The following is a 22,609-nucleotide window of genomic DNA, read 5'->3' as shown; positions in this document are numbered from 1 at the left end:
GCGGCGCGATTTTTCCTCCCTATGCTGGAAGAAAATCCCGCCGTTCTAACTGCCATGTCACGGCCGGTCGTTGGCTGCTGCTCTCGCCTCGCTGGCGGCGCGGTCTAGTGCCGCGGCTCCCATTTCTCCGGTGGGCTCGCGGCGGCTCGCCGCCGTGGATCTGAACAATATGACCGGTCCGGGTTCGTCCCGGCGTGCCGCCGGTGCCGCTCCCTCACCGAAATTTTCCTCACCATGTTTGTCGACAAAGTTGCCCCCGAGCTCCTGCTGCTCGACTGCGCGGCGGAACCGGCCCCTCGAGGCTGAGGTGTGATGCGCCGGCACCGGCGCGTGCGGCGCGTGCGAGGCTCGCAGCGATCGCTGAGTGATTGGATTGGAGATGTAGTATCAGCGTCGGCAGCCCGTCCTGGAAGCTCCGCGCGGCCTCCCGGAGCTCGATCTCGAGCGCAGCAGCGCAATGTATATCCGATACCGCCGTGTTTCGAGGTAGGGCAGAGGTTCCGGGACGCGAGTTCCCCCGGGTTACCTTGGGCACTATTTTCGATCTTTTTCGTAGCTCACACACGAAGGGACTCAAATCTTCGCAGACCGCCGTCGACCTGTGGGAGATCTATCTCACCGGTACCATCCATGTTGATGGTTCGATCCTCCCCAGAGTCGAACGGGCAGCCACTCGCACCAAGGAGGCGAGGTGTGGCTACATGACCCAGAAAAGGCCAGAGTCAGGAGCAACCCTCGAGGTGGGTCGCTCATATACTCAACAAAAATGCTTGCTGTCACCCGTGAAGGGTGACATGATGGTGTTTTACCGCGAGGGGTTGCAACACGCCGTAACGGCTGCATATTTTCGCAGAGGGATGCATCCAGTGGCACGTCCTGGAATTTGAGGCGTGCTTTCGGACCGCTCCTCGGTGACCAAACGACGAGCTCGGTTGGTGACGTGGTGATGTACACCGGGCCGTTGCAGCCAGTTGGGCTGCTCCTCGGGACTGGCAGCGACTTCGGTGGCGGGACACAACCGTGGCCTGCGGACGGCGCGATCGACGTGCATACCGGCGACGTCGGACCGACGCGAGCAAACAACCTTCACGGGCACTCCTCGTCCGCGCCTGGCCGCGCCCGGCAGCGCGGTCAATCCTGGTCCGCCTTCTTTCTCCTGCTGCTCGAAGCGTGCGGCGGCGTGCTGCTGAGCGAGTGGATGTGGCCGCCGCGCTTCGGTGTGCGGTGCCGGACGGGGTCGAAGCGCGGCGCGTGGCTGCTTCTTCTCGTTGCGCTGCTCCCGCTGGCATGTGCACTGCCGCCGCCGTCACCTCCGCCGCCGCCGTCACCTCCGCCGCCGCCGTCACCACCGCCGCCGCCGCCACTCTCGTCGCTGTCACCACCTCTGTCACCACCTCTGTCGTGGAGTACGTGCGACTGGGTTACTTCGATCAGCAACACCGATGGCGAATATGCGATGGAGTACGCCGATTCGCCTGCCGCATGCATCGAGCTAGCAACTGCTGCCGGCTGCGAAATTGCCAATTTACCATCTTCGGGGAGCGGCACCTGCTGGTGTCAGTTCCTGAAAGGCACGACGCCAGATTATCAGCCTGGCGCTGGATACAAAGCGTGCGTGCTGCCGCCCCCCCCTCCGCTGCCGCCAGCATTGCCCCCGCTGCCCCCGCTGCCCCCGCTGCCGCCGGCCTTCCCCGGCTTCGATGTCGCCGCGGCGAGCGAGGATCTGCTCCGCTCCCTGATCGAGGGGGATGCTGTCAACATCTCCATCTACCTGCCGCCCAGTGCAGACTTCAAGCTGAGCAGCGAGATCAGCTGCACCTCCACCATCAAGGTGACCGTCGCGAGCAGCGGAGAGGGAGCGACGCTCGACGGCCAGGAATTGACCAAGCTCTTTTACCTCTCGGGCGGCTGCAGCCTCACCTTGCGGGGGCTGACGCTCGTCAACGGGAAGGCGGATTACGGCGGCGTTGTGGAGGCGGACGGCGCAGGCGACGTCGAGATCATCGACTCGGATGTGAGGGGCTGCTCGGCTAATGTGCGCCGCGTAGAGCTAGCCGCCTCCCTGCAGTGCCGCACGGCAGCGGGGCGAGAGATAGAGAGGGCCACAGCTGCCTCACCCCGCTCTCTCCTCGCAACCGCAGGAGGGCGGCGTCGTCTACGCGCAGTACAGCGGTGCGGTCTCGATAACCGGCTCAACCGTGACGGGCTGCTCAGCGGTGCATGTGCGCCGCGTAGAGCTATAGCCGCACCCCTGCAGCGCCGCACGGCAGCGGGGCGAGTGATAGAGAGGGACATGGCTGCCTCACCCCGCTCCTCCTCGCAACCGCAGGACGGCGGCGTCGTCTCCGCGGAGTTCAGCGGTGCGGTCTCGATAATCGGCTCCACTGTGACGGGCTGCTCGGCTGGCGATGTGCGCCGCGTAGAGCTAGCCGCTCTCCCTCCCGCGCCGCACAGCAAGCAGCGGGGCGAGAGATAGAGAGGGACACGGCTGCCTCACCCCGCTCCTCCTCGCAACCAGCGCGGCGGCGTCGTCTACGCGGAGGACAGCGGTGCGGTCTCGATAATCGGCTCGAACGTGACGAGCTGCTTGGCTCGCAATATGCGCCGCATAGAGCTAGATGCCCTCCCTGCAGCGCAGCACGGCAGCGGGGCGAGCGACAGAGAGGGCCACGGAGCTGCCTCACCCCGCTCTCTCCTCGTGCCACACCGCCCACAAGAGAAGACAAGGTTAAGAGAGTCACAGCTGCCTCTCGCCCCTCCTCTCGCAGGACGGCGGAGCTACATACACGTGGGACACCGACCTCATCGTGACCGACTCCACTATCTCTGCCTGCAAAGCCACGCGAGGCGGAGCAGTTTACGTGGTCTCGGGCTCAGCCAGCCTGGCCCGCTCAACCATCTCCAACTGCATCGCCACAGAGTCTGGCGGCGGCCTCTACTCGGCGGGCGGAAGCACCTCCCTGAGCGACGGCACCCTCATCAGCGGCTGCTCTGCCGAGGGTCAGGGGAGCTCCATCTTCCTTCTTGGCGAGGTCTCCTACACCCTCCCCGCCCCGGCCGGCCGCTGGCTGCCAAACGCGCGCTGCGAGGTGTACCGGAAGGCGTGCTCTTACCCCTCGTGCAGCAACAACGTTGTTGACCAGAGGCGATGGTGCAAGCTATTACAGGCTTGCGACGAGCGCGGCGTGTGCAAGCAGACGGCTTGCCTCGAGCACCGCGACGACTGCGCGCTTACGGAGAGCGATGCGATCGAGCCTTCATCGGGCGAGAAGGAGGCGGCTTGTGACAGGCACACCGATAACGAAACGCGGGCGGCTTGCAACGCCAGCGATTCGTGGTACTGCCAGGCCCCGACCTTCGTGCAGCCTTGCAACTGGAATTTGACCAGAGGCGATCACTCCCTCCTCGGCAAAAGCCTCTACCATTTGCCGCTGCTGCCCGTCAACCAGGACTTCCCCTTTGCCTGCGCCGCCGGCCTCAACAGCTCGACCGACACTGAGGACCAGTCGAGCAGCGTCTGCGGCGGCCCGTGCCCCATTGGCTTCTCTTCAGCTGAAGCAGCCGGGTCATGTGTCGAGTGTGCTGCTGGCTTTTATGCCGCCAATCGCGGCATGGGCGAGTGCACCCCCTGCCCTCACCCCCTCAGTACAAGCGGGAGCGGCAGCGTCACCTGCTCCGTGTGCAAGGAGGGCTTCTACCTGCAGGACGCGACCGCCCTCCCGGTTGACGTCTTCCGTTTCCCGACCAAGCACTGCAAGGCGTGCCCACCAAACGCCATCTGCGCGACCAACACTACTCTCGAGACCCTCGTCGTCCCGCGCGGTAACTGGCGCGCCTCGCTCCTCACCACCGAGATTCACGCGTGCGACGCCTCCGACCACTGCAGCGGCTCGGGCGGTGCGGGGGAGGCGGATTCCTCCCGCCTCGGCTTGGCGGCTCCTGGCAGCGCCGGCGAGGGCTGCGATCTCGGCTACACGGGCCCGCGCTGCGAGTGGTGCGTGAGCGACGAGCAGTACTTCAGCCGCGCGGAGTCAGGCTGCGTCGACTGCCCGACGACGGGGCGGTTCGGCATCCTGGCGGGAGTCATCGTCGCTCTCGCAGGGGCGGTGCTCCTCTCGCACCGTGCTCTCGTCAGCACCGAGGCGTGGGGCCGCTTCAGAGCACGTGTTGACATCATCGAGTCGCAGGTTGGCTACGAGGCCCCACCCCACAACTCACGCGCACACGCAACCGCGGCGCCTCTTGCACCTTACTTGCCTAGAGGCTTTTCGCCGCATAGGATGGAATTCGCCCGTCCACACTACACCTTATACACCAACAACCTGTACACCTTGCCACAGGTCGGCTTCCAGCCCAAGTTCAAGGTCCTGGTCGGCTTCTACCAGATCGCTACGACGCTCGGTCCTGTCTACGGCGTCCGCCTCAACGAGGCCTTTACGCGCTGGACCAAGTTTATGGACTCGCTCAGCTTCGACGTTATCGGCCTCACCTACCCGGGCGCCTGCATGGGCTCGATGCGAGTCCGGCTCATGGTCGCCGGCTTGTGGCCTCTCGTTGCCATTTTGCTTGGAGGCGCCGCCCTTGCCTGCCACGCCCTCGCAGAGTGGCTTATGTCTGGTCGCGCCGACGACCTCCGTCGCGACGTTGTCCGTGCCACGCTGCGCCGCATCCTCTACTGGGCCATCCTCGTCGCCTATCTCGTGCTCCCCTCAGTCTCTCGCACCATTTTGAAGGTGGAGCAGTGCGAATCGTTTGCCTTCAACGACATTACCGGGGAGAAGCGCAGCTACCTCGTGGCCGACCTCGATGTGCTCTGCGGCGCTGACGACGAAGAGTACAGCGGCCTCGACGCGTACTTCTGGGCCTTCTTCGTCCTCTGGCCGGTGCTCGTCCCGCTCGCTTTCCTCGCGCTGCTCCTCTGGATCCGCTCCGAGGTGCGGGCGCAGCGCGTTGGCTCTCTCGCCCGAGCCAGCCGCTTCCTCTGGCGCGACTACGACCCGGGCATCCTCTTCTGGGAGGTCGTCGATCTGAGCCGCAGGCTCTTCCTCGCCTCGCTGGTGCTCTTCATCCAAACAAACACCGGGTCGTCCAAGCTCCTCCGCCTCATCATCGCGTCTGTCGTCTCGGGCCTCTACCTTACCGCTCTCGCCCTCGCCCGGCCCTTCAAGCGCACCGATGACCTCTACCTCGCGTGCACCGCCAATCTCTTGCTCTTGTGCTGCTTCATCTCGGGCATCGTGATTCAGCTCTGCCCGGATCCGGGCGCGAGTGCCGCTTACGAGGGCATGTGCTACACCCTCGTCGGCTTCGACAGCGCGCGCGGAGCGAGTGAGTTTGTGATCGTGCTCACCGCCGCGATGCTGGCCGCGTCGCTACTCGTCGTCCTCTTCAAGACAGTCAGCGCCGTCCGCATGCCCACCATCCGCCTCGCCTCGACCGGTCGCCCTCCCGCCCTCGAGTTGTGCCCCGAATGCCACTTCCACGGCTTCATCTCGCACGCGTGGGGGACCGGCCAGGACCAGACCCACACCGTCGTGCGCCAGCTCCAGCTTCTCCTGCCCGGCGTCCGGATCTGGCTCGACGTCGATAACCTCGAGGACGTGGGCAGGCTCGAGGAGTCAGTAGCTGACGCAATGACCTTTCTCGTCTTCCTCAGCGCCGGCTACTTCAAGAGCTTCAACTGTCGCCGCGAGCTGTACGCGGCGCTTGCCTCGAACCGGCCCTTCATCCCCATCTTCGAGGCCGACGCGGCGAAGGGCGGCGCCTCGATCGAGGCGTTGCAGGCTGAGTGCCGCGAGCACTGCGTCGAGGTCGTCCCGCCCGCCTACCCTTCCTACGGCGGGCCAGGCGAGATGATCGCGCGCGTGTTTGAGGAGGCGAAGCCGATCGTGTGGGTGCGGGTGAACGCCTTTCAGCTCGAGTCGCTCAAGGCCATCGCTCTGCGCATGTTGCTGCACTCTCCATTCTACGCGAGCCGCCTGGCCGAGCTTGCTGCAGGGGTGACGGTGCCCGGTGAGGCAGGGCCCGTCGCCTTCAGCGGTCCCGTCACCATCCTTGCGTGCCGCGGCAACAAGGGCGCCTTTGGCGTAGCAGACGAGGTCAAGGCGGCGGCGCGGGAGGGGGGCGGCTCTGCTGCATCCGAGATGGTTATGATCCGCGATGTGGATGAAGCGTTCGAGGGAGCCAGCGCGGCCCCTCTCTCCGGACACTACGTCCTCCTGCTCTACCTGAACGATAAGACCTTTCTCGATGCGGGCGGCACCGTCGCTCGCCTCGTGCAAGCGGCGATGGACCGGCGCATTGCCATCGTGCTTGTCCACGAGCAGGACCCTAGCTGCGGTGGCCGCCCGTTCCGGCACTTCATTCAGCAGACGCCGCAGGTCCTGCAGCGGTCGCCGTACAAGCTCTACGACACGGTGGCGGTGCCGCTCTACCCGTCGACAGAGCACCGCCCGGTGAGCCTGCACCTCGTGCTGCGTGGCATGGGAGCGGCACCGTGCAGCGCGGGGATACTGCGGCGGCAGTGGCAGCTCCTTCGCCGCCGCATCGCGGTGGCGCGTCTCCGAGATGCCGCCCACGCGCGCTTTAGATATGGGCTGCAGCACCCGAGAGGACCACGGCAGAACTCACAACAGGGCGGCGTGCAGGAAGACTCGAGTGCCAGCTCCACCTCCTCGCTGCCGCTGCCAACAGTTGTGGTCGAGTGCGGCCCTCACATCTTTCCGTGAGTACCCATGTGGAGTTTGGTTGCGCTAGTACGAACCCGCTGAGGCGTAGTGCTCTTGCGGATAAAAGTGCCCTCGCTACCTGAGATTTCTTTTTTCTCGCGAGTTTTACTTCATTCCTTTGTGGTGAAATTCTTCCTTTTACGGAAACAAATGCTTCACGGCCGTTTTTCTTTAGGGGCTATCTTCTCAACGGAGCGAAGCGGCGCCTCCCAGCATAGGAAGAATTTCGGCGAGATGCCCCGACACATATTGCGGCACGTGAGTGAGACAGAGCCCCGGCGCGCGCGCGCAGCGCAACAGGCGTTTTTTATGCAAACAGCAAACGGGACGGCCTGCGCAGCCTCTAACTATGTCGGGGGCACAGGACGCGGGTACAAATCAAACAAAAGGGGTACGCCAAAAGGCACGACTGGCTGCGATCTGTCTGGGGACGCCTATCATCACGCGGGCGCGTTCATCCGGACGACCACCGCTCATTGTCCTGGCTGGGGTGGGCAGCTCAGCTCTACAGCTCTACAGCGCTCTACACTCTATCTACATCCTCTACACCCTCCCTCAGCCCTACCTATCTACATCCTCTACACCCTCCCTCAGTCCCCTTTCTCCCGGGGTGGGGCGCGCGCGGGGGCGGCGGGTGTGCGGGATGTCTGTGGGCCCGAGAGCGATATGCCATGCGTGTGTCCGCCTTGTGTTTCGTAACATCGACGGCGAGTGAAGAAAAGAAAAACAAAAAACCAGCTGAAGCACCTTTCGCTCCTTGTGGCGACCCCGCCGTGCAACCTCTAATGCTCGCTGTGGTCGCCCTCTGTCACTCGACCTTGGCCGCACCGGGGCGCGAGCTCAGTGGCGCGTGCGATGGGTGGAGCTGGCCGCCCGAAGACACGCTCTTCTGCAGCTCGACAAACGCATCAAGCGTTTGCCAAGCGGGAGAGGAGTGCGCATGCATCGCCTCGAGGTGCACCTGCAAGGATGGCGAGCCGTTCATCTGTACGCGCGACTGCCAGAGGACTTCCTGCCAGCCATTCCAATAAGTAGCGCTGCCCACCCAAACGGATGTAGCCTCCCCCGATGGAGGATGGAGAGAAACCGGGTATCGTGTGTGATTGTCTGTGTGGACGCTTCTCGAGAGTCCCCAGTCGTGCGCCGCAAGTCGTGTGGCCAGGCCCAGGGCCAGAGAGCTCCTCTCATTTCGGGGCTTGTGGATGTTGTATAAGCACGACGCGCCAGCGAGCCGATCGACATACCGTACAGACCGAGTCCACTCCCGCCACACGTGTGGCGCTCGTTGCGCGCTTGCTGGGCGGCCTTTCCGTCCCCACACGGCTCGCTCCCGCTGTGTTGCGTCCGTCCGTCGCGCGTCGGTGGGGGCGGGTGGCGAATACGAAATAATGGGGGGCGACGTTAGGAAGAGCGTTTCACAGAGCTGGAGGCTGCAGCGTCCCCAACAGGGGCGCGCGCACGAGCCACGTGACAGAGACCGGTCGGGGCACACACACGCACGAGCAAACCTGAATAATGAGAAAACGTGCGCGACCTCGACGCCGCCGGAGAGTAACACCGCACCCTCTGCAGCAACCCGCACCGCTCCACTGGGGCAATGGGCAGGAGAGGCTGCCGCAAACCAGCGAGTGGGGCCAGCCTCGATCTAGCAAACCTAGATCACCTTGGCCTCGTTCTTGAGCTTGTCCACGAGCTCGTCGACCGTCTCGACCTGCGGAGCGACGCAGCGGCATAGGGTGTGGGTGGGTGGGTGTATGTGTGTGTGTGGGGTGTGGGGGGGGGGGGGGGCAATTGGCTTGGCCCACGGGAAACCCCGGCTAGGGAACCCCGGGGGGGGGGGGGGGGGAGGGAGCAGCCGATGATTGAAGGCGCGTGCCTGCGAAGCCGTCGGGCCAACAGAGACGGCGATCACCTCCGTGGCGATCTTCGCCTCCTTGAGCCGCACGGCCTCCTCGACGGCAATCTCGTCGAACGGGTTCATGCTCATCTTCACGTTCGCCGTCTCCACCCCTGACTTGTCCGGCTTTACGCGGATCTTGACGGCGTAGTCGATGACGCGCTTCACGCCGACGAGCACCTTCATGTGCCTCACGTGCGGCGGCGCCACGCCGCGAGCGGAGCGGAGCGCCTGCGGCGGCGCGCGGGGCGGCGACGTGTCGGTGAGGATCAATAGCGGAATGCTCGCCCTGCTGTCAGCGAGGCCAGGGCAACTGCGCTTTGCAGCATTGGAGGGTGGAGGCGGAGGAGAGGCGGCGGCGCTGCTGCAGCGCGGCCGTGGCGGACGGACGGAGGAACGGGCGCAAGCGGGACTTCGACACGGGCGGGTGCGAGAGCTCGCCTTGCTGCCCACCAACATGACCAAGCAAGCTTCGAGAGGTGCCCTGGTGATGACGCATTTTCTTCTTCGCTTCCGAAAATTCTTTTTACGACGGCGCCCACGGAGGTGCAGCTCGTGCGGCAGCTCGGCCAGTCTGTCCGTGGGCGGGGCGTCCTCCTCGGTGCGTGCGGCGCGAGGGGAGCGCGACATGTGAGAGGTGCTGGTCACAGCGGGCGAGCCCGGTTCTTCTGAGCAGCGGCGCGTGAGAAGAAGAAATTCACTTCGCATTCACGTTTTTGGCGAAGGCTAGCTCAAAAAAAACACATACACGTGTGGGGTGGACAGGGGTACAGAGGCGGCCGACACACGTACCATGCTCGAGCTCCGTCTTGAGACTGGAAACTCGAGCGCGCGTCTTGCGATGGGAAACTCTCCATCTCTGTATGAATGCCCGGAAAACTACTCGGCGCTGCCTCAACGGCCGCTCGTGATCAACCTTGGGCTCGCAAAGAGCGGCACGACCTCACTGCACGAATTCTTTCGCTGCTCGGGCTGGTGCTCCCGGCACGACTGGGGCACGCTGACCCACGCGATGCTCGCAACCCTCGCATTTGCGCAGAGCCAGAGCACAGTCAATGCCGATGCCATCTTGCGGGCGAGGCTGGGTACGCCGGCGGACGTGCTCGCCGAGGTGAACGACGCTTTCCGGTGCGTCTTCCCGCAAGTCGACCACCTCGACCACTTGCTGCGCTTCTTCCCAGAGGCGTGCTTCGTTCAGACGACGCGCCCGGTTGATCACTGGATTAGGAGCCTCCGAGGGTGGCGCCTCCCCAATGGGGTCACCCTGCTGGGGAGTATGATCACCCGTTGCCCCATACGCCCACGCGACGAGTCCGGCTTGCGCACATGGTACCTGCGGCACGAGAGGCGCGTCCGCAAAGCGCTTTCGGGACGCCAGTGCGCATTGGTCATCGACATCGAGAAGGACCCGGGCGTGGAGCTGGCGCGGCATTTTAGCCGAACCAACGAGTCGTGCTGGGGGCACCACAACGCACGACGGACACGTATGGTGCCGCCTTGGGTGAGGCGCCAGCTCCGGTTGCGCTACCGCGGCGCACGCTGGCGCTGAGCTCCGCAGAGGGCGGGAGAGTGATATGCGACGCTTGTTTCTTTCATCCTTGGTTTCTTGCCGTCGTCTCTGGGCAGGGGCCCACCCCGCACACAGCGGGTCCCCAAGCGTGAACTTGTCTCTGATCACCTTCTGTGAACGTGAACGGGGTTGTATGTATGTATGTAGGAAGGTGAAGAACAATCAGGCTCGGACTGGACACCAGCGCGGTATGGGTGGACGCGAGACAGATGATGACGACACACACGAGCGACACACAGACACAACAAGCTCATTGGACATAGCCTGCTATGAAGGTTATCCTTCAACGTGAGGAGAGGGGAACAGCAAGCATATCATTATCAAAACGTAAACGCCGAAAGCACGCGTCGCCGTCGGCTCGCAACTTTGGGCCGCTTGCTCAACCCCATCGTCCGAGTCGTGCGCAATCTCGCGTGATGACATCTCGCCCTGATCCCATGCCAGTGGGGCAGGCGCATCATATCGTCGGCGATGGGCCCTCTCGAGCCGACGTTCCGCCGCACCCAGACGTTCCGTCACAATGCCGCCGCATATGCCGCCACAATGTCGATTGCAATGCAGGCAGCGCAGGAACCGTACTGGTGCGGCATGGAAGAGGCCGGCCCACATGGGCAGACCTCCACTGGGGCCACGTGCAAGACAGTATGCAACGTGACGCCCAGAGAGACAGCTCCCCAACCCGCCGCCGCCAAGGCATTGGGCCTGAGGTGGAGCTGTCCGAGGACGGATGACCGAGTCGTCCAGAGGCAAGCCAGAGGCATGCCAATAGCAAGCCAAAGGTAAGCTGCTGGCGTCCACAGTTGGCGACCTCAGTGTTGACCACAAGGGGCGAGATCACGACGTGGCGTCCCGACACAAGGGTGCCGACCGGGTGATGACCGCATTTTCTTCTTCTTCTCTCTAAACGACGGCGCCTTCTAAAGGTCCGTCGCAGGCTGTGCCTCTTTTGGTACCTGTGTCGAACCTGTGTGCTGTGCGAGAGAATTCTTTTTCTGTCCCACCTGCCGGCCTTTATTCTTTTTGAATCGCTGTCTCGACAACCACCGGGCGAGGGAGATGCACACCCCCAACTGGGAGGTCATCTGCAAGCAGTACCAGGCGCGTGCTGTCTCGCGGAGCCCCCAGCCGCCGCCCGCGGTGTGACCTTGTCACGGAGGAGGGTTTTTGGACACTCAGTCCTCCGTGGTGACTTGGGGCGATTGGAGCCGCGAATGGAGCTCGCACCGGAGTGACAAGGCGCATGTAACGACCCCCGGGGGTCCCGATAATCGAATTGAGGAGGACGGGCGGTCCCATTGTGTGTAGCGATCTCTCTGAACGCCACACGAGAGTCGTGTGAGGGCCCGGTACGGGCCCTGTCGTTCAGTCTCGGGCCGCCGGCGGTCTCCTGACTTCAGTCCGTGAGTGCGACAGAGTGTCGTATTCACCCCAGCCCCCCCCCTTTGAGCAAACGTAAGCGTAAGACCCGTCGCGTGAGCGACAACACTTCTTGGCAACACCGGGCTTGGACGCCACCGCGTCCACGCCCACCCTCCCCTTCGAGTGCATAGCCCGGCCGCAAGGCCGACGCAGCATCGATGGGCAAGCAGCAAGACCGGAGCTCCACCCCGCCGGCCGATGGGCCACCGCCCCTCGGCGGGCATAACGGAGTGGAGCCCAATGCACCCTGGAGCACGCAGGCAACGCACACTACCGCGGGCATGCCTTCACCCTCCGGGAGGGGCGCGGACCCCGGCACGGCGGCCCCCACCTCGCTCACCGCAAGGTCGCGCCGCCGTTGGCGGTGGCTGGCCCCTCTGAGCAGGAGCAGCCTCGGCTGCAGAGTCGGCCGCCCTCTCGAGGGGCCAGACGTCCCCCCTCTCGACGAGTCGCGACGTACGGCTCTAGTCGAGTAACACCACATATCTCGGGACAAATAGCACAGGGGTCCTCAATCCCTGCCCCCACAATCGAAGGTAGTGGGGCTGCACGTCGGTTGCAGGCAGTCCTGCTGCGGATGCGGGTTGCGCGCGGCGGGCTCAAGACCGCGGCGGGGGTAGTTGCCGTAAGTACTCGAAGGTGCGCTGGCCCGCTGGCAGGCGTGCTCGGCCGAGCCAAGATAGGGGCCGCTCGAGTTGACCCCCAGGGAGGAACGCGTCCATGCCCCCTGAGTCCGGATGCGAGGTGGCCGACGACTTTAGCTCCTCGAACGGCAGCGGGGCGTGCTCGCCGTCGTACACACGGCGAGGACCCAGCAATGAGCTTGGCACCATCCCACAAAGGTCGCACCCTGAGAAAGATGCGTCGGCGTCTGTGTTGTCCCTCGGCCATGGCGCTCTCGGGCCTCATGTCTCGCTCCTCGGCTCGCTCGGCGCGCTTCGCCTCGAGTCTCGTTCGCGCCTCACCGCCGCTCCGCCCGGCGACCGTCGTCGCTGCCATGATGCCGCGTCGCAGCCTGTCTTCGCTGACGTCAGAAGATGTGGAGCGTCTGGGAGCGAAGGGCCTCAACGACCCGAAGCTTAAGGAGCTCTTCGAGGGGATGTGCGTGCCGGGCGAGACCAGCATCCCGACCGATGCGCTCGCCAAGCGCTTGGCCGGCTCGGACGGGAGCAGCTTCTACACGAATGCCGGAGCGCTCGTAGAGCTCCTCATGACCTGGACGGCCAAGAAAATGGACACCAACAGCGATGGCGTGGTGTCCTTCGACGAGTTCAAGTCGGCCGTCCGGCAGACCGAGGCCGACCTCCTCGAGACGTCCTTCTTCAGCACCAAGGCGCTCGAGATGCTCGGCATCGACTCATTTGACGACCAAGGCGCTCGAGACGATGCTGACGCGGGTGATGGAGCGCCTGGACACGGACCCGTCGGACGGCGTCATCACGTTCAACGAGTTCAAGGCCACCTTCGCGCTCTATCAACACGACCTCGGCTGGTGGAAGGACGGCGCTGTGCTCGGCGTGTGGAAGCCATTCTGACGCCGAGAGCGTCGCGCGCATCGCAACTCGCATGACAAAAATATACGTGTGAAGACGATTTGGCTTGGAGGCTATAGGTGTAGCTTGCTCTCTCTCGGGTGGACTTCCTTACAGCTACCGTATTACAATCACAATGTCTCGTCTTTCCTTTTGGACTTTGATTACTGTACAGTTTTACAACGTTTTTTATGTCGTTACGTGAATGTCGTAGACGTTACAAAAACCGAAAAAGACAAACTGACAATGCACCGCACAGATTGCAGGATCACAGCCCCAAGGCGCAAGGGCGCCGGCCGCCGCGTCAGCGAGGTTGAAATACTCCGCCCTCCAGAACTGACGAAACCATCCTCTTCACTCGTTGTCGTTCCTGAGTCACTGGCCCGCTTTGCTGGCTTCGACCCCGCCGGCCGCTGAGTGCTGCATCAGCGCCGAATTTGGGCCACGGCGCTGTGGCGCTGAGTGGTGCATCGCCTCGGAAGGCCGAGACCCCGCCGTACGTCCCACCCGAGCGGTATTCCCAGGTAGAGGCTGGTGATGGCGAGGGTCTCGCCGAGTCGACGGCGCAGGTGCCTCAATCCTGGCCTCCGGCGGGACGCCTCACAGGCCGTGGATCCCTGGCGTGATGGGGGCCTCAGAGCTCAATGCGCAAACCGAGATGCGGTGAGCGAGCGTCCTAGCGTGAGCGCGCGCGGCGCGAAGCCGCGGCGCTGGCGGCAGGGTCGGTGACGGTGGATAGCGTGTTGGGCGAAAAAAGGGCGGAGTCGCGACGCTCCGCCGCTGCCACGTCCGGCCGGAGCCCGTAGCGCCCTGCACGGCGGGGCCTCGTGACCTACATCGATGTACCCGCTCTCGCTTGCTCGCCAATCGCCGCCCGGCTCCAGTCCGAGCGCCGAGGACGCGAGAGAGCGTGCCGGCGGCCTCGTCTCGACGCTCACGCCGCGGCGTGCTGCCCGTAGGCGCGGCTCTCCTCTCTCCGGCTCGCCCTCTCTTCCCATTCAGCATGCACATGCCCTTGGGCAGCACCATTTTTTGTGCAGCCGCCGGCTGAATTTCTTTTTATCTGTGTAGGCGAGGGCGAGGGGGGCGGGTTGGCGGGGGGGCTGCGGGGCTGGGTGGGTGGGTGGCGGGCGGGCTCGAGATCGCGCGACTGATCGTTTCGTGGGGATGTTCCCCGAGATCTGAGCGCTGGCTTGCACCCCCCATCGAGCGCTGGCCTGCACCCCCCATCGGGGACACCACCTTCAACCGCTTCTTGCCTCTCTGCAGGAATTCATTCGATCAACATGCTCAAACTCGAGTTCGTGCCGGCCGCCGGTAACAAGCTCGTGCTCAAGCTCTCTCCTCCGCCGCCGCTCGCTGACAAGCAGGTGTGCGTTAATTTGCAGTGGCTGAGGGAGGGGGTATGCACGCGCGCGCCGCTGCAACGCATGCAACGCTGCGCCTTCCCTGCAAGACGACCCTCTCTCGTTCTGTGGCTGACAGGCGTCTCTGGCGGACAACACGACCGTCATCGAATCTGGCGGCAACGCCGTCGGCATCCCCTCCGAGCCCGTCTCGCTCAAGCATGGCATCGACACCGGCACCGCCAGCACCGGCACCGGCACCGAGGGCGAGCCCGGCCCGCTCAAGGACGGCATTGACGCGACCGGCGCCATCAAGATCGACCCGGCGCTCAAGCCGGTCACCAAGGTCGTCACGGCCCTCAAGCCGGCGGCGGCCGGCGGCGCGCCGGTGCCGCCGATCAAGGAGTTTCCGGAGGAGGAGCCCGCCCCGGGGGCGAGCGCCTGGCATTCTGCGCGCCGGCGTCTGCCGGCCCACTCTGTGACCCCATCCCGCGTTCGACGCGTAGGGCGACGCCGACTGGAACGTTTCGACCAAGGAGTTACCAGAGGAGGAGCCCGCCCCGGCGGTGAGCACCTCCCAGCACCCTTCTGTGCACACGCGGGTATTGTGGGGACACGCGAGTCCTACAGGCGGGCACTTGCATTGACCCTGTGACCTCTCGTCTGCCGCACGTCACGCGGGCGCAGGGCATCGACGAGTGGAAGACCCCCTCCCCGCTCCGCAAGATCGAGCGCAAGGGCGAGTCCAACCTGGTCGACGGCATCGCCGACTGGACGACCCCGTCGAACCCGCGCCGCAACAACGGGCGCAACAAGGGCGAGGTCAAGTCCAAGAAGGTCTCCAACAAGTACGATCTGCTCGACGACGTCGAGACGAACGTCGCGGCGGAGATCGACGAGGTCGACGAGAAGAAGGGGAGGGAGAAGGGCGCGAAGTCGGGCAAGGAGTCCTCGGTGTGCGCCCGCTCCTCACAGACACACACACTGCCCCGCGTTTACTTGACAGCGCGTCGCGCGCGCCGCAGGGCGAGTCTGTCTCGCCCGAGTCTGTCGGTGGCATCGGCAAGGCGCCCCGCGGCTCCACGCCGTCGACCACGGACTCGGCGCTCGCCGCCTGCATGCGCCGGCCATCCCCTAAACCGTAGCTCACACCCATTCTGACGGCCCCTCGCCCCTGTTCAGGGCGCGACGGTCACGACGGAGGGATCCGTCTCCGACTCCGGCTCGTGGCCCATGTTCTGCTGGCCTAACATGCTCTGCACCGTGTTCGTCTGCCTCATCGCGGCGATCGCGAGCGGTGGGGCTTTCGCCCACTCTTCGCAAGGCTCTGGCTCCCAGCCTGTGTTCGCGGTGCCCCTCAGCTATATGCCTGCTGCTCCCAGGTTCTTAGATATGGCTCCACGGAAAATTGGAACACAACCATCGAGCTCACACTGCGCCCCCACGCCTTGACTAGAGGAATGTGTTCGAGGAATCCTACGGAATGACGGGTCGCTGCGCACTTATTCCTGTGTTCGCACGTGGTAAGGTAACTGGTAAGGTTGTAAGGTAAACGTCTCCACACACACAAAGTGGTGAAGCAAGGCCAAGGGGGGGCGAGACCCTCGCATCTCCACGCCCGGACACGGGCAGGACCAGGAGCCCCACGGCATTCAAAGTGCAAGCACCGGCCCGGTGCCGTGGGTGAGCAACCGACGCTGGACGTTTCGCCCGCGATGCTGACCCTACGCTATCCGGAGCGCTGCACGGGCGCCGCTTTCGACGCAGCGTACGCCGACGCCGGGAGAGCCATCCGAGCACACCAGGCGAACTTCGGCTAGGTGCACGACTTGCGCCGTGTCCACGTGACTTCGCTGGATGGCCGCGCGGTTCTGGACGACGCGAGTGACATCGCGGCCGCGGGGCGCGTGCGCTGCGTCGCCTTTATCATATCGGGCGGAGTACTGTCGCGGAGAAGCTTTGCGTTTGCAGTTCGCAGCCTATCCCCTGTCCAGCCTGCACGAGTGTTCACCGACATCGAGTCGGCGCGCCTCTGGGTCAACGACTGCGTGTCGCAGTCGGACGGACAGGTCGCGCCGCCAGTGCGGCAGAGCAGCCCAGCCGGCTGAATGCAGGGAGTGAAATCTCTATGTACTGTGGTCGTGAGATCTGCTCTGACGGGGGTGGTCGTCTCACTCGTGACACGTGAGTCGTCTCGGGCGTGACGGGGCTCGGCTCTCGCTCGAGTCTCGTGTCCCAGTGGGACGGACTGACACGTGACAGTATCAGGTGGGAGATGTATGAGCAAAGACCGAGCGTGACGCTTGACCGATGACATGACGGAGAGAGTAATATCGATACGCGCTGGCCGCTGCGTGTGCGCCACCGGCACCGCACGCACACCGTCGACCCCGCCGGGTCCCGCTCTCTAGCACCCCAAAGCCCAATCAATATTATGCAATAATTGAATAGATACCGTATACATTGCTGAAGGTACGGCTAGCTCTAGTAACTCTGAAACTGTACGCACTGGACGCGGGTCCGACTGAGAGGTGTGTACATACGTCATTCATGCCGTGAGCCCGTATAACTGAATACATGGGAATTGGGTGCACCGCGGGGGCGGAGTCCGGCGGAGAGGCGGGGCGCGAGGCGCGAGGGAACTCCGGCAGTCCCCTCTCAACAAAGGGCGCAGAACTCCGGCAGTCCCCTCTCAACAAAGGGCGCAGTCCTCGCCTCGGAGTCTCACTTCTCCTCTTGCAGCTCCACGATGAATCCTGTGGCGAGCGGCACGTACAGGCTGCGGCGGGTCTGCGAGCTGTCGCCCGAGTGGACGTAGTATGGCGCGCGCGCCGCGTCGAGCCGTGCGCGAAAGGGCTCGAGACTGCTCACGCGCAGCCCGAGCCCGTTGCCGAGAAACGTCGAGAGCGCGGGGTCCGCGAGGGCGACCTGCCCCACGTCCTCGCCCGCGTGCTTTGCGTGCCCCGCCACCAGGCGGCGCTGCACGTCGCGCACGCTCGCCGTCGAGCCGCCGCTCGGCTGGTCCGTCTTTGAGAACTGGTGCACAAAGTGAAGGTCGAAGTCGGCGAGGCGCTGCCACTTGAGCATCGCGCACTCGCCGTTGGAGAACCGGTGCGAGCGCGGCTGCAGGAAGGCGAGCACGTCGCCGAGCCCCTCACCGCCGATGAAGCGCTGCAAGTGCTGCAGCGCCGCCTCCGGCGTGTCGGTCGGCAGGGCGAGGTGCTTGGCCTGCAGGTGCGGGATCGGCGGCAGCGGCGCGTCCGGCCTCACTGCGGAGCGCCACGCGCCCGGCGGTGGGGTCGGGAGGCGCGAGGTTGGGGTCGTGGCTCGGCAAAAGTTAAAGGGCTCGGTCGCGGCGAGACTCATGTTGAGTCCCTGCAGCTGGAAGGTGATGCCCCTGGGTATCTCCACGTACGCAGACGTGCCGCGCGTCACGAAGGGCACACCGTCGCGCAGCAGCCTGACCAGCACCGCGTCGAGGTTCTCCGTCCACAGCGCCAGGTGCCAGTCCTGCCACCAGTCCCACGTCTCCTGCACGCCGAAGCGGTGCACCTTTGACATCTCGTCGGCGAGCCGCTCGGCGGTGAGGAGGCTGCCCTCCGAGGCGGGCGGCTCGTCGCTCCTGACGAAGTAGACGTCGTGCGGCCCTTCGTTCAGGTGACGCGTGTCGGCCCGCAGCGCCTGCGTGGCCTGACTCGTGCTGCCGGGCCGGAAGCGGACTGCCGCCACAAGCCTGCCGTGCGCGGCCGCGCGAGTCTGAAACGTGCGCGGGTCCTCGAGCAGGGTTGCGCCCAGGTAGTCGACTAGGAAGGCCGCCGCGAGCCGGGGCGTCGGGGTGACGAAGCTGGAAAAGGCGTACCGGGCGGCGGGGAGCGGAAGCGACGACGACTCTGCGCCCCGCTGCCGCGTCTGGCTGCCGGGGCGCTTGCTGCCTCGCCCCCTCGAGGGCGGATTGGCGGAGGCGGGCTGCAGCACGCGGCAGACGACGGGAAACGAGGCTGGGACGGTGTGCGTCACCGGCACGGTGTGCAGCTCGCACCTGGTGTAGGCGCCGCCTCGCGCCCCGCCTCGCGGGAAGGTGCTGTGCTCATAGGCGACGCACCCTCCGTCCACGACACAGCGAGCCTCGCACTGGGACTGGGAGAGCTCCCAGATCTCGCTGTAGACGCCGTCGCCCTCTCGAGTGCGGCACATGCCCGATGGCGAGGCAAAGATCCGGCGCGTCAAGGCCAGAGGCGCTGGCGAGGGCAGCGTTGGCGGCGCTCGTGGCGGCGGCGTGGACGGCGGCGGTGACGCTCGTCGGGGCGCAAGCGGCGGCGGCAGCGGCGAGTGTGGCGGCGGTGGTGAGTTCTTCCAGCGAACAAGAGAGCCGAGAGACGAGTAACTCGCCGGCGACCACCGCCTGAGGTATTCTGACCACGTTTGTGCCGGCGGCAGTGGCGAAAACGGCGGCGGCGGCGGCGGCGGCGGCGCGGCGGGCGCGAGCATCACCATTGCTGCGAGCATCAGCTGCGAGCACTTGCCGCGGCAGGTAAGTGTCCTCATTCAAGGCGAAAAGAAAAAAAGAAAACCGGCCCGCGCATGATGCGGCATGGGCTCGCCGCCCTGGTGTGGGTGTAGCACTGTAGCAACTCGACAACTCGAGAGAGGGTGACCTTCACCTTGCGTGAGTGTAGAGAATACAATTGGCTTAAAAAACAAACAAAGAGAATACTCACTTCTCTCTCTTCACCTTGCGTGTTTTGAGAGAGAGAGAGATTTTTGGAAACGACACATGGACAAAAAAAACAAGACAATATCTCTCTCACATGGATGACAGCACACTCCGAAGTTAAAAAATAAAAAACAAATCTGCGCCCGCGACGTTGGGGCACTTGGAGCACTTGGAGTGCAGTCAGTAACCTCACATCCAGGGCCGGGATCAGCGAGACGCGGCGGCTCTTCCGCTGGCATCTTGTGGGCCAGGGCCTCGGTGGACGGCCCCGCTTGGCGTTTGGCCATGTTCCTATCCCTGGGCGCCGTCCTGGCTGCCAGCGCCTGCTGCCGGCGCGCGATCGCGGCATCCCGCTCCGTTGACCGCGGCTGACGCGGCTGGCCGGTCCGCGCCTCCGTCCTGGTCATTGTTTGGGGAGGCTGCTTGCGAGATCCTTCCCAAGAGTCGCTGCCGGGAAGGACGCTCGGTTTTCTGTGTCGAATAAAAACTTATTTTCTATTCTTAGCCTTCGATGTGATGAAACAACCGCAAGGGCCAAGGCGGACATGGCATATCGCTCTCGGGCCCACAGACATCCCGCACACCCGCCGCCCCCCCCGCGCGCCCCACCCCGGCCGCACCCTCACGCGAAACAACCCAAGGGTACCCAACAACCCAACCCAACGCCAAAAAGCACGAATCTTCTGATAAACGCAGTGTGTGTGTGTGTGTGTGTACTCACTCACTCACTCACATAAACGCAGTATGGAAGATACAAAGAGAGGGAGGAGCAACGAGCGCCCTGGCGTGAGCCAAAGACACTCCCCTCCGTAGACACTGATCACACACGGGTGGGACAGGGTGGGCCACAACGAAGCACGAGAGCGTGCTCGACAGAGCGACAGCGCAGCGCACTGCCGTCCAGTCGGCGAAGGGACGGCTGCTGCACAAAGTGATCAGTTCTAATGAATGTACCGGGGCCCGACGGATAGATGAATCCGGGGCACCCTCCGCTCGAATCCCTGGCTAGGGGTTCGAGGTGGCCCCCACGCGCCACGGCATCAAGATTTGTGTTTGTTCGGCATCAAAGGGACTGCGGCAGAAGACGCCCAATCTTGCACAAGTGCAAGAACCATACTTCTGAAGTTGGGCCCTCAGTCTCTCGCCGATTCTCGCTGCAACCCATGCCACCTCGCGGTCGTCCCATGTTAGGAACGAATTGCTGAAAAGAAAAAAAGTGTGGGTGAGTATTCTTGATACGAAACCACGACGACACACACCAGTCGACTCGCATCGGTTGCCTCCTGAACGGCGGAGCTATTCACAAAGAAAAAAGAAATTCCCTTACGCCAGCACGCCGGCGCCAGACTGCAAAGCATCATGGAGTGGCTCAAATCGGTTCACTTTTATCGCAAGGTGCCAGCGGATCTTACGGAGGCGACCCTCGCGGGAGGCACCATCTCTCTCCTCTCGTCGCTCGCCATGGCCTACCTCTTTGTCTCCAACTTTCGCAGCTTTTTGCAGATCGAGACAGTCACGAGCGTGCGGCTCGATGAGTCACAGGAGAAGAAGATCCAGATCAACTTCAACGTGACGCTGCACCACCTGCCCTGTCGCTTCGCCTCGGTAGACATCGCCGACGTGATGGGCACACACCTGCAGAACGTATCCGCAAACATCGTCAAGACCCGGTGCGCGGCAGCGCCATCATGATCCCCACCACCTCCCCTTGGCCCGCTGCGCCACGCCGCGGCTCGTGCGTCGCCACGCCTCTCCTTTGCCTCTCCTTCGCCTCTCCTTCGCCTCTCCTACGTCTCCCCCCCCCCCCCCCCCCCACCCCCTCACCCACCGCCCTCACCCACCGCTGCAGGCTTGACGCGGACGGCGGCGTTCTGGGCCGAGCAGCGGCGAGACCACGGCCTGTGGAGCACGCGGTCGCGCGGAGCGTCGACCTAGGCGTGCCGGTGCCCAAGGTGTCGCCGGAGCTCGACGTCGACGGCATGCGCGAGGCGGCGCGCTCGCGGAAGCTCGTGCTGGTCAACTATTACGCGCCGTGGTGCCCGTGGTCGCGGAGGCTTCAGCCCGTGTGGGAGGAGGCGTACGCCAACGTGATGCAGAAGCCGTTTGCTCGCGACGTGCTGATGGCCAAGGCGGACTGCACCGGCGCCGGCGCGAACCTCTGCCGCGAGCAGCATATCCACGCTTTTCCGACGGTGCGCGTGTACCGCCACCACGCCGCCGTCTCGCACGAGTCGTACGTCGGCGACCGTACGCACGAGGCGCTCGAGCGCTTCGTCGAGGAGAACGTGCACGATGACGACCACGAGGAGGCAGTCCGCTCGGGAGAGTCGGAGGTGGGCGGGGTCGGCGAGGGCTGCCTTGTCAAGGGAGTGGTGCTCGTCAACCGCGTGCCTGGAAACTTCCACATCTCGGCCCACTCCAAGGCCCACTCGTTCCAGCCCGGACAGCTCAACATGACGCACGAGATCGGCCGCATGACCTTCGGCCGCCCCCTCACGCCGGCCATGCTGCGGCTCCTGCCCGACGACGTTGCCGCAGCGCACGACGTGCTCGCCCGCACGCTGCACGTCGCGACGGGCCAAAACACCACGCTGGAGCACTACCTCAAGGCCCCCCCCCCGCCCCCCTCCCTCCCTCTCCCTCCCCCTCCCCCGTCCCCTCGCGCCACCACCACCGCCACGCCCCCACCGCCGCACCTCCCCATCCCGCTGCTGCTCGCTGCCCGCTCTTCAGCAAGACCGCTGCCTCCCCGCACTGTCCATACGGTGTGCCACGCGAAGGTACTAGCAGCAGCAGCACAACAGCAGTAGTAGCAGCAGCAGCGGCCAGCGCGCGCCAGCAGATGCTGCGGCCAGCGCCAGCAGCAGCAGCAGCAGCTGCAGCAGCAGCAGCACATAGCAGCAGCGAGGCCACCTTCGCTGAGCACGCCCCCGCCCGGCGTGCCAGGTGGTGCACACCTCGCACGTGCTCGGCCGGCGGCAGATCGACACGTACCAGTACACCGCAAACTCGAACAACTACCAGGACGGCGGCTCGCTCCCGTCGGCCGTCTTCTCGTACGACATGTCGCCGATGCAGGTGTGAACAAGGAAGTGTCTAGGAAGTGTCTAGGAAGTGTCTTCTCGTACGACATGTCGCCGATGCAGGTGCTGGTGCAGACGGAGCGCAAGTCGCTGGCGTCCTTCCTCACGCAGCTGTGCGCCATCATCGGCGGCGTGTTCACCGTCACGGGCCTCGTCGACGGCGCGCCTGAAGAGAGAGTCTTCGCTCAAGCCCCCCCCCCCCCCCCCCGGGGACTTGGGCACACCACGCGCAAGGAGGGTCGCATCGATTGTGTGCGCGAGGCCCTTGCCAATTTCTTTTGGGTTGTGGGTGGGAAGGGGGCCCGGGGGGGGAGGGAGGG

At 64.5% G+C, this 22,609-nt stretch overlaps 6 protein-coding genes across 6 annotated transcripts in view; 3 read left to right on the top strand and 3 right to left on the bottom strand.

The window, feature by feature from the left end:
* Positions 1-946: 946 nt before the first annotated feature.
* EMIHUDRAFT_202403 (hypothetical protein) lies at positions 947-6,946 on the top strand (the record flags this gene model as incomplete). Its single annotated transcript, XM_005785553.1, has 11 exons — positions 947-1,289; positions 1,497-1,611; positions 1,717-1,781; positions 1,989-2,035; positions 2,142-2,222; positions 2,330-2,410; positions 2,519-2,549; positions 4,102-4,187; positions 4,341-6,551; positions 6,636-6,724; positions 6,904-6,946. The coding sequence occupies 11 exons, from the start codon at positions 947-949 to the stop codon at positions 6,944-6,946; spliced, it is 3,192 nt and encodes a 1,063-aa protein (XP_005785610.1).
* Positions 6,947-7,510: 564 nt separating this feature from the next.
* On the bottom strand, positions 7,511-7,981 carry EMIHUDRAFT_434080 (hypothetical protein). The gene has a single exon (XM_005785552.1). It carries the CDS (start codon positions 7,968-7,970, stop codon positions 7,710-7,712), a length of 261 nt encoding a protein of 86 aa, XP_005785609.1. The 5' UTR covers positions 7,971-7,981; the 3' UTR covers positions 7,511-7,709.
* A 401-nt stretch (positions 7,982-8,382) lies between these two features.
* EMIHUDRAFT_202402 (hypothetical protein) lies at positions 8,383-8,811 on the bottom strand (the record flags this gene model as incomplete). Its single annotated transcript, XM_005785551.1, has 2 exons — positions 8,383-8,439; positions 8,626-8,811. The coding sequence occupies 2 exons, from the start codon at positions 8,809-8,811 to the stop codon at positions 8,383-8,385; spliced, it is 243 nt and encodes an 80-aa protein (XP_005785608.1).
* A 3,692-nt stretch (positions 8,812-12,503) lies between these two features.
* Positions 12,504-16,600, top strand: EMIHUDRAFT_98874 (hypothetical protein; the record flags this gene model as incomplete). The annotated part of the gene is made up of 7 exons (XM_005785550.1): positions 12,504-13,011; positions 14,416-14,516; positions 14,632-14,880; positions 14,999-15,058; positions 15,180-15,446; positions 15,675-15,842; positions 16,313-16,600. 7 exons carry the CDS (start codon positions 12,504-12,506, stop codon positions 16,598-16,600), a joined length of 1,641 nt encoding a protein of 546 aa, XP_005785607.1.
* Positions 16,601-17,216: 616 nt separating this feature from the next.
* EMIHUDRAFT_98873 (hypothetical protein) lies at positions 17,217-18,686 on the bottom strand (the record flags this gene model as incomplete). Its single annotated transcript, XM_005785549.1, has 1 exon — positions 17,217-18,686. The coding sequence occupies one exon, from the start codon at positions 18,684-18,686 to the stop codon at positions 17,217-17,219; it is 1,470 nt and encodes a 489-aa protein (XP_005785606.1).
* A 1,879-nt stretch (positions 18,687-20,565) lies between these two features.
* EMIHUDRAFT_426590 (hypothetical protein) overlaps positions 20,566-22,609 on the top strand; it is a gene marked incomplete at its 5' end in the record, with an annotated part of 2,474 nt that continues 430 nt past the window's right edge. Inside the window, 4 exons of the mRNA XM_005785548.1 lie at positions 20,566-20,865; positions 21,534-21,773; positions 22,153-22,284; positions 22,353-22,449. Coding sequence (XP_005785605.1) covers positions 20,566-20,865; positions 21,534-21,773; positions 22,153-22,284; positions 22,353-22,449 — 769 coding nt within the window. The remainder of the gene's footprint in view (positions 20,866-21,533; positions 21,774-22,152; positions 22,285-22,352; positions 22,450-22,609) is intronic.

This window comes from Emiliania huxleyi, assembly GCF_000372725.1.
Source record: "Emiliania huxleyi CCMP1516 chromosome Unknown EMIHUscaffold_16, whole genome shotgun sequence".
NCBI classification, from domain to species: domain Eukaryota; phylum Haptophyta; order Isochrysidales; family Noelaerhabdaceae; genus Emiliania; species Emiliania huxleyi.
Note: the sequence above shows the minus strand (reverse complement) of the source record. Positions and strands in the feature narration are given on the sequence as shown.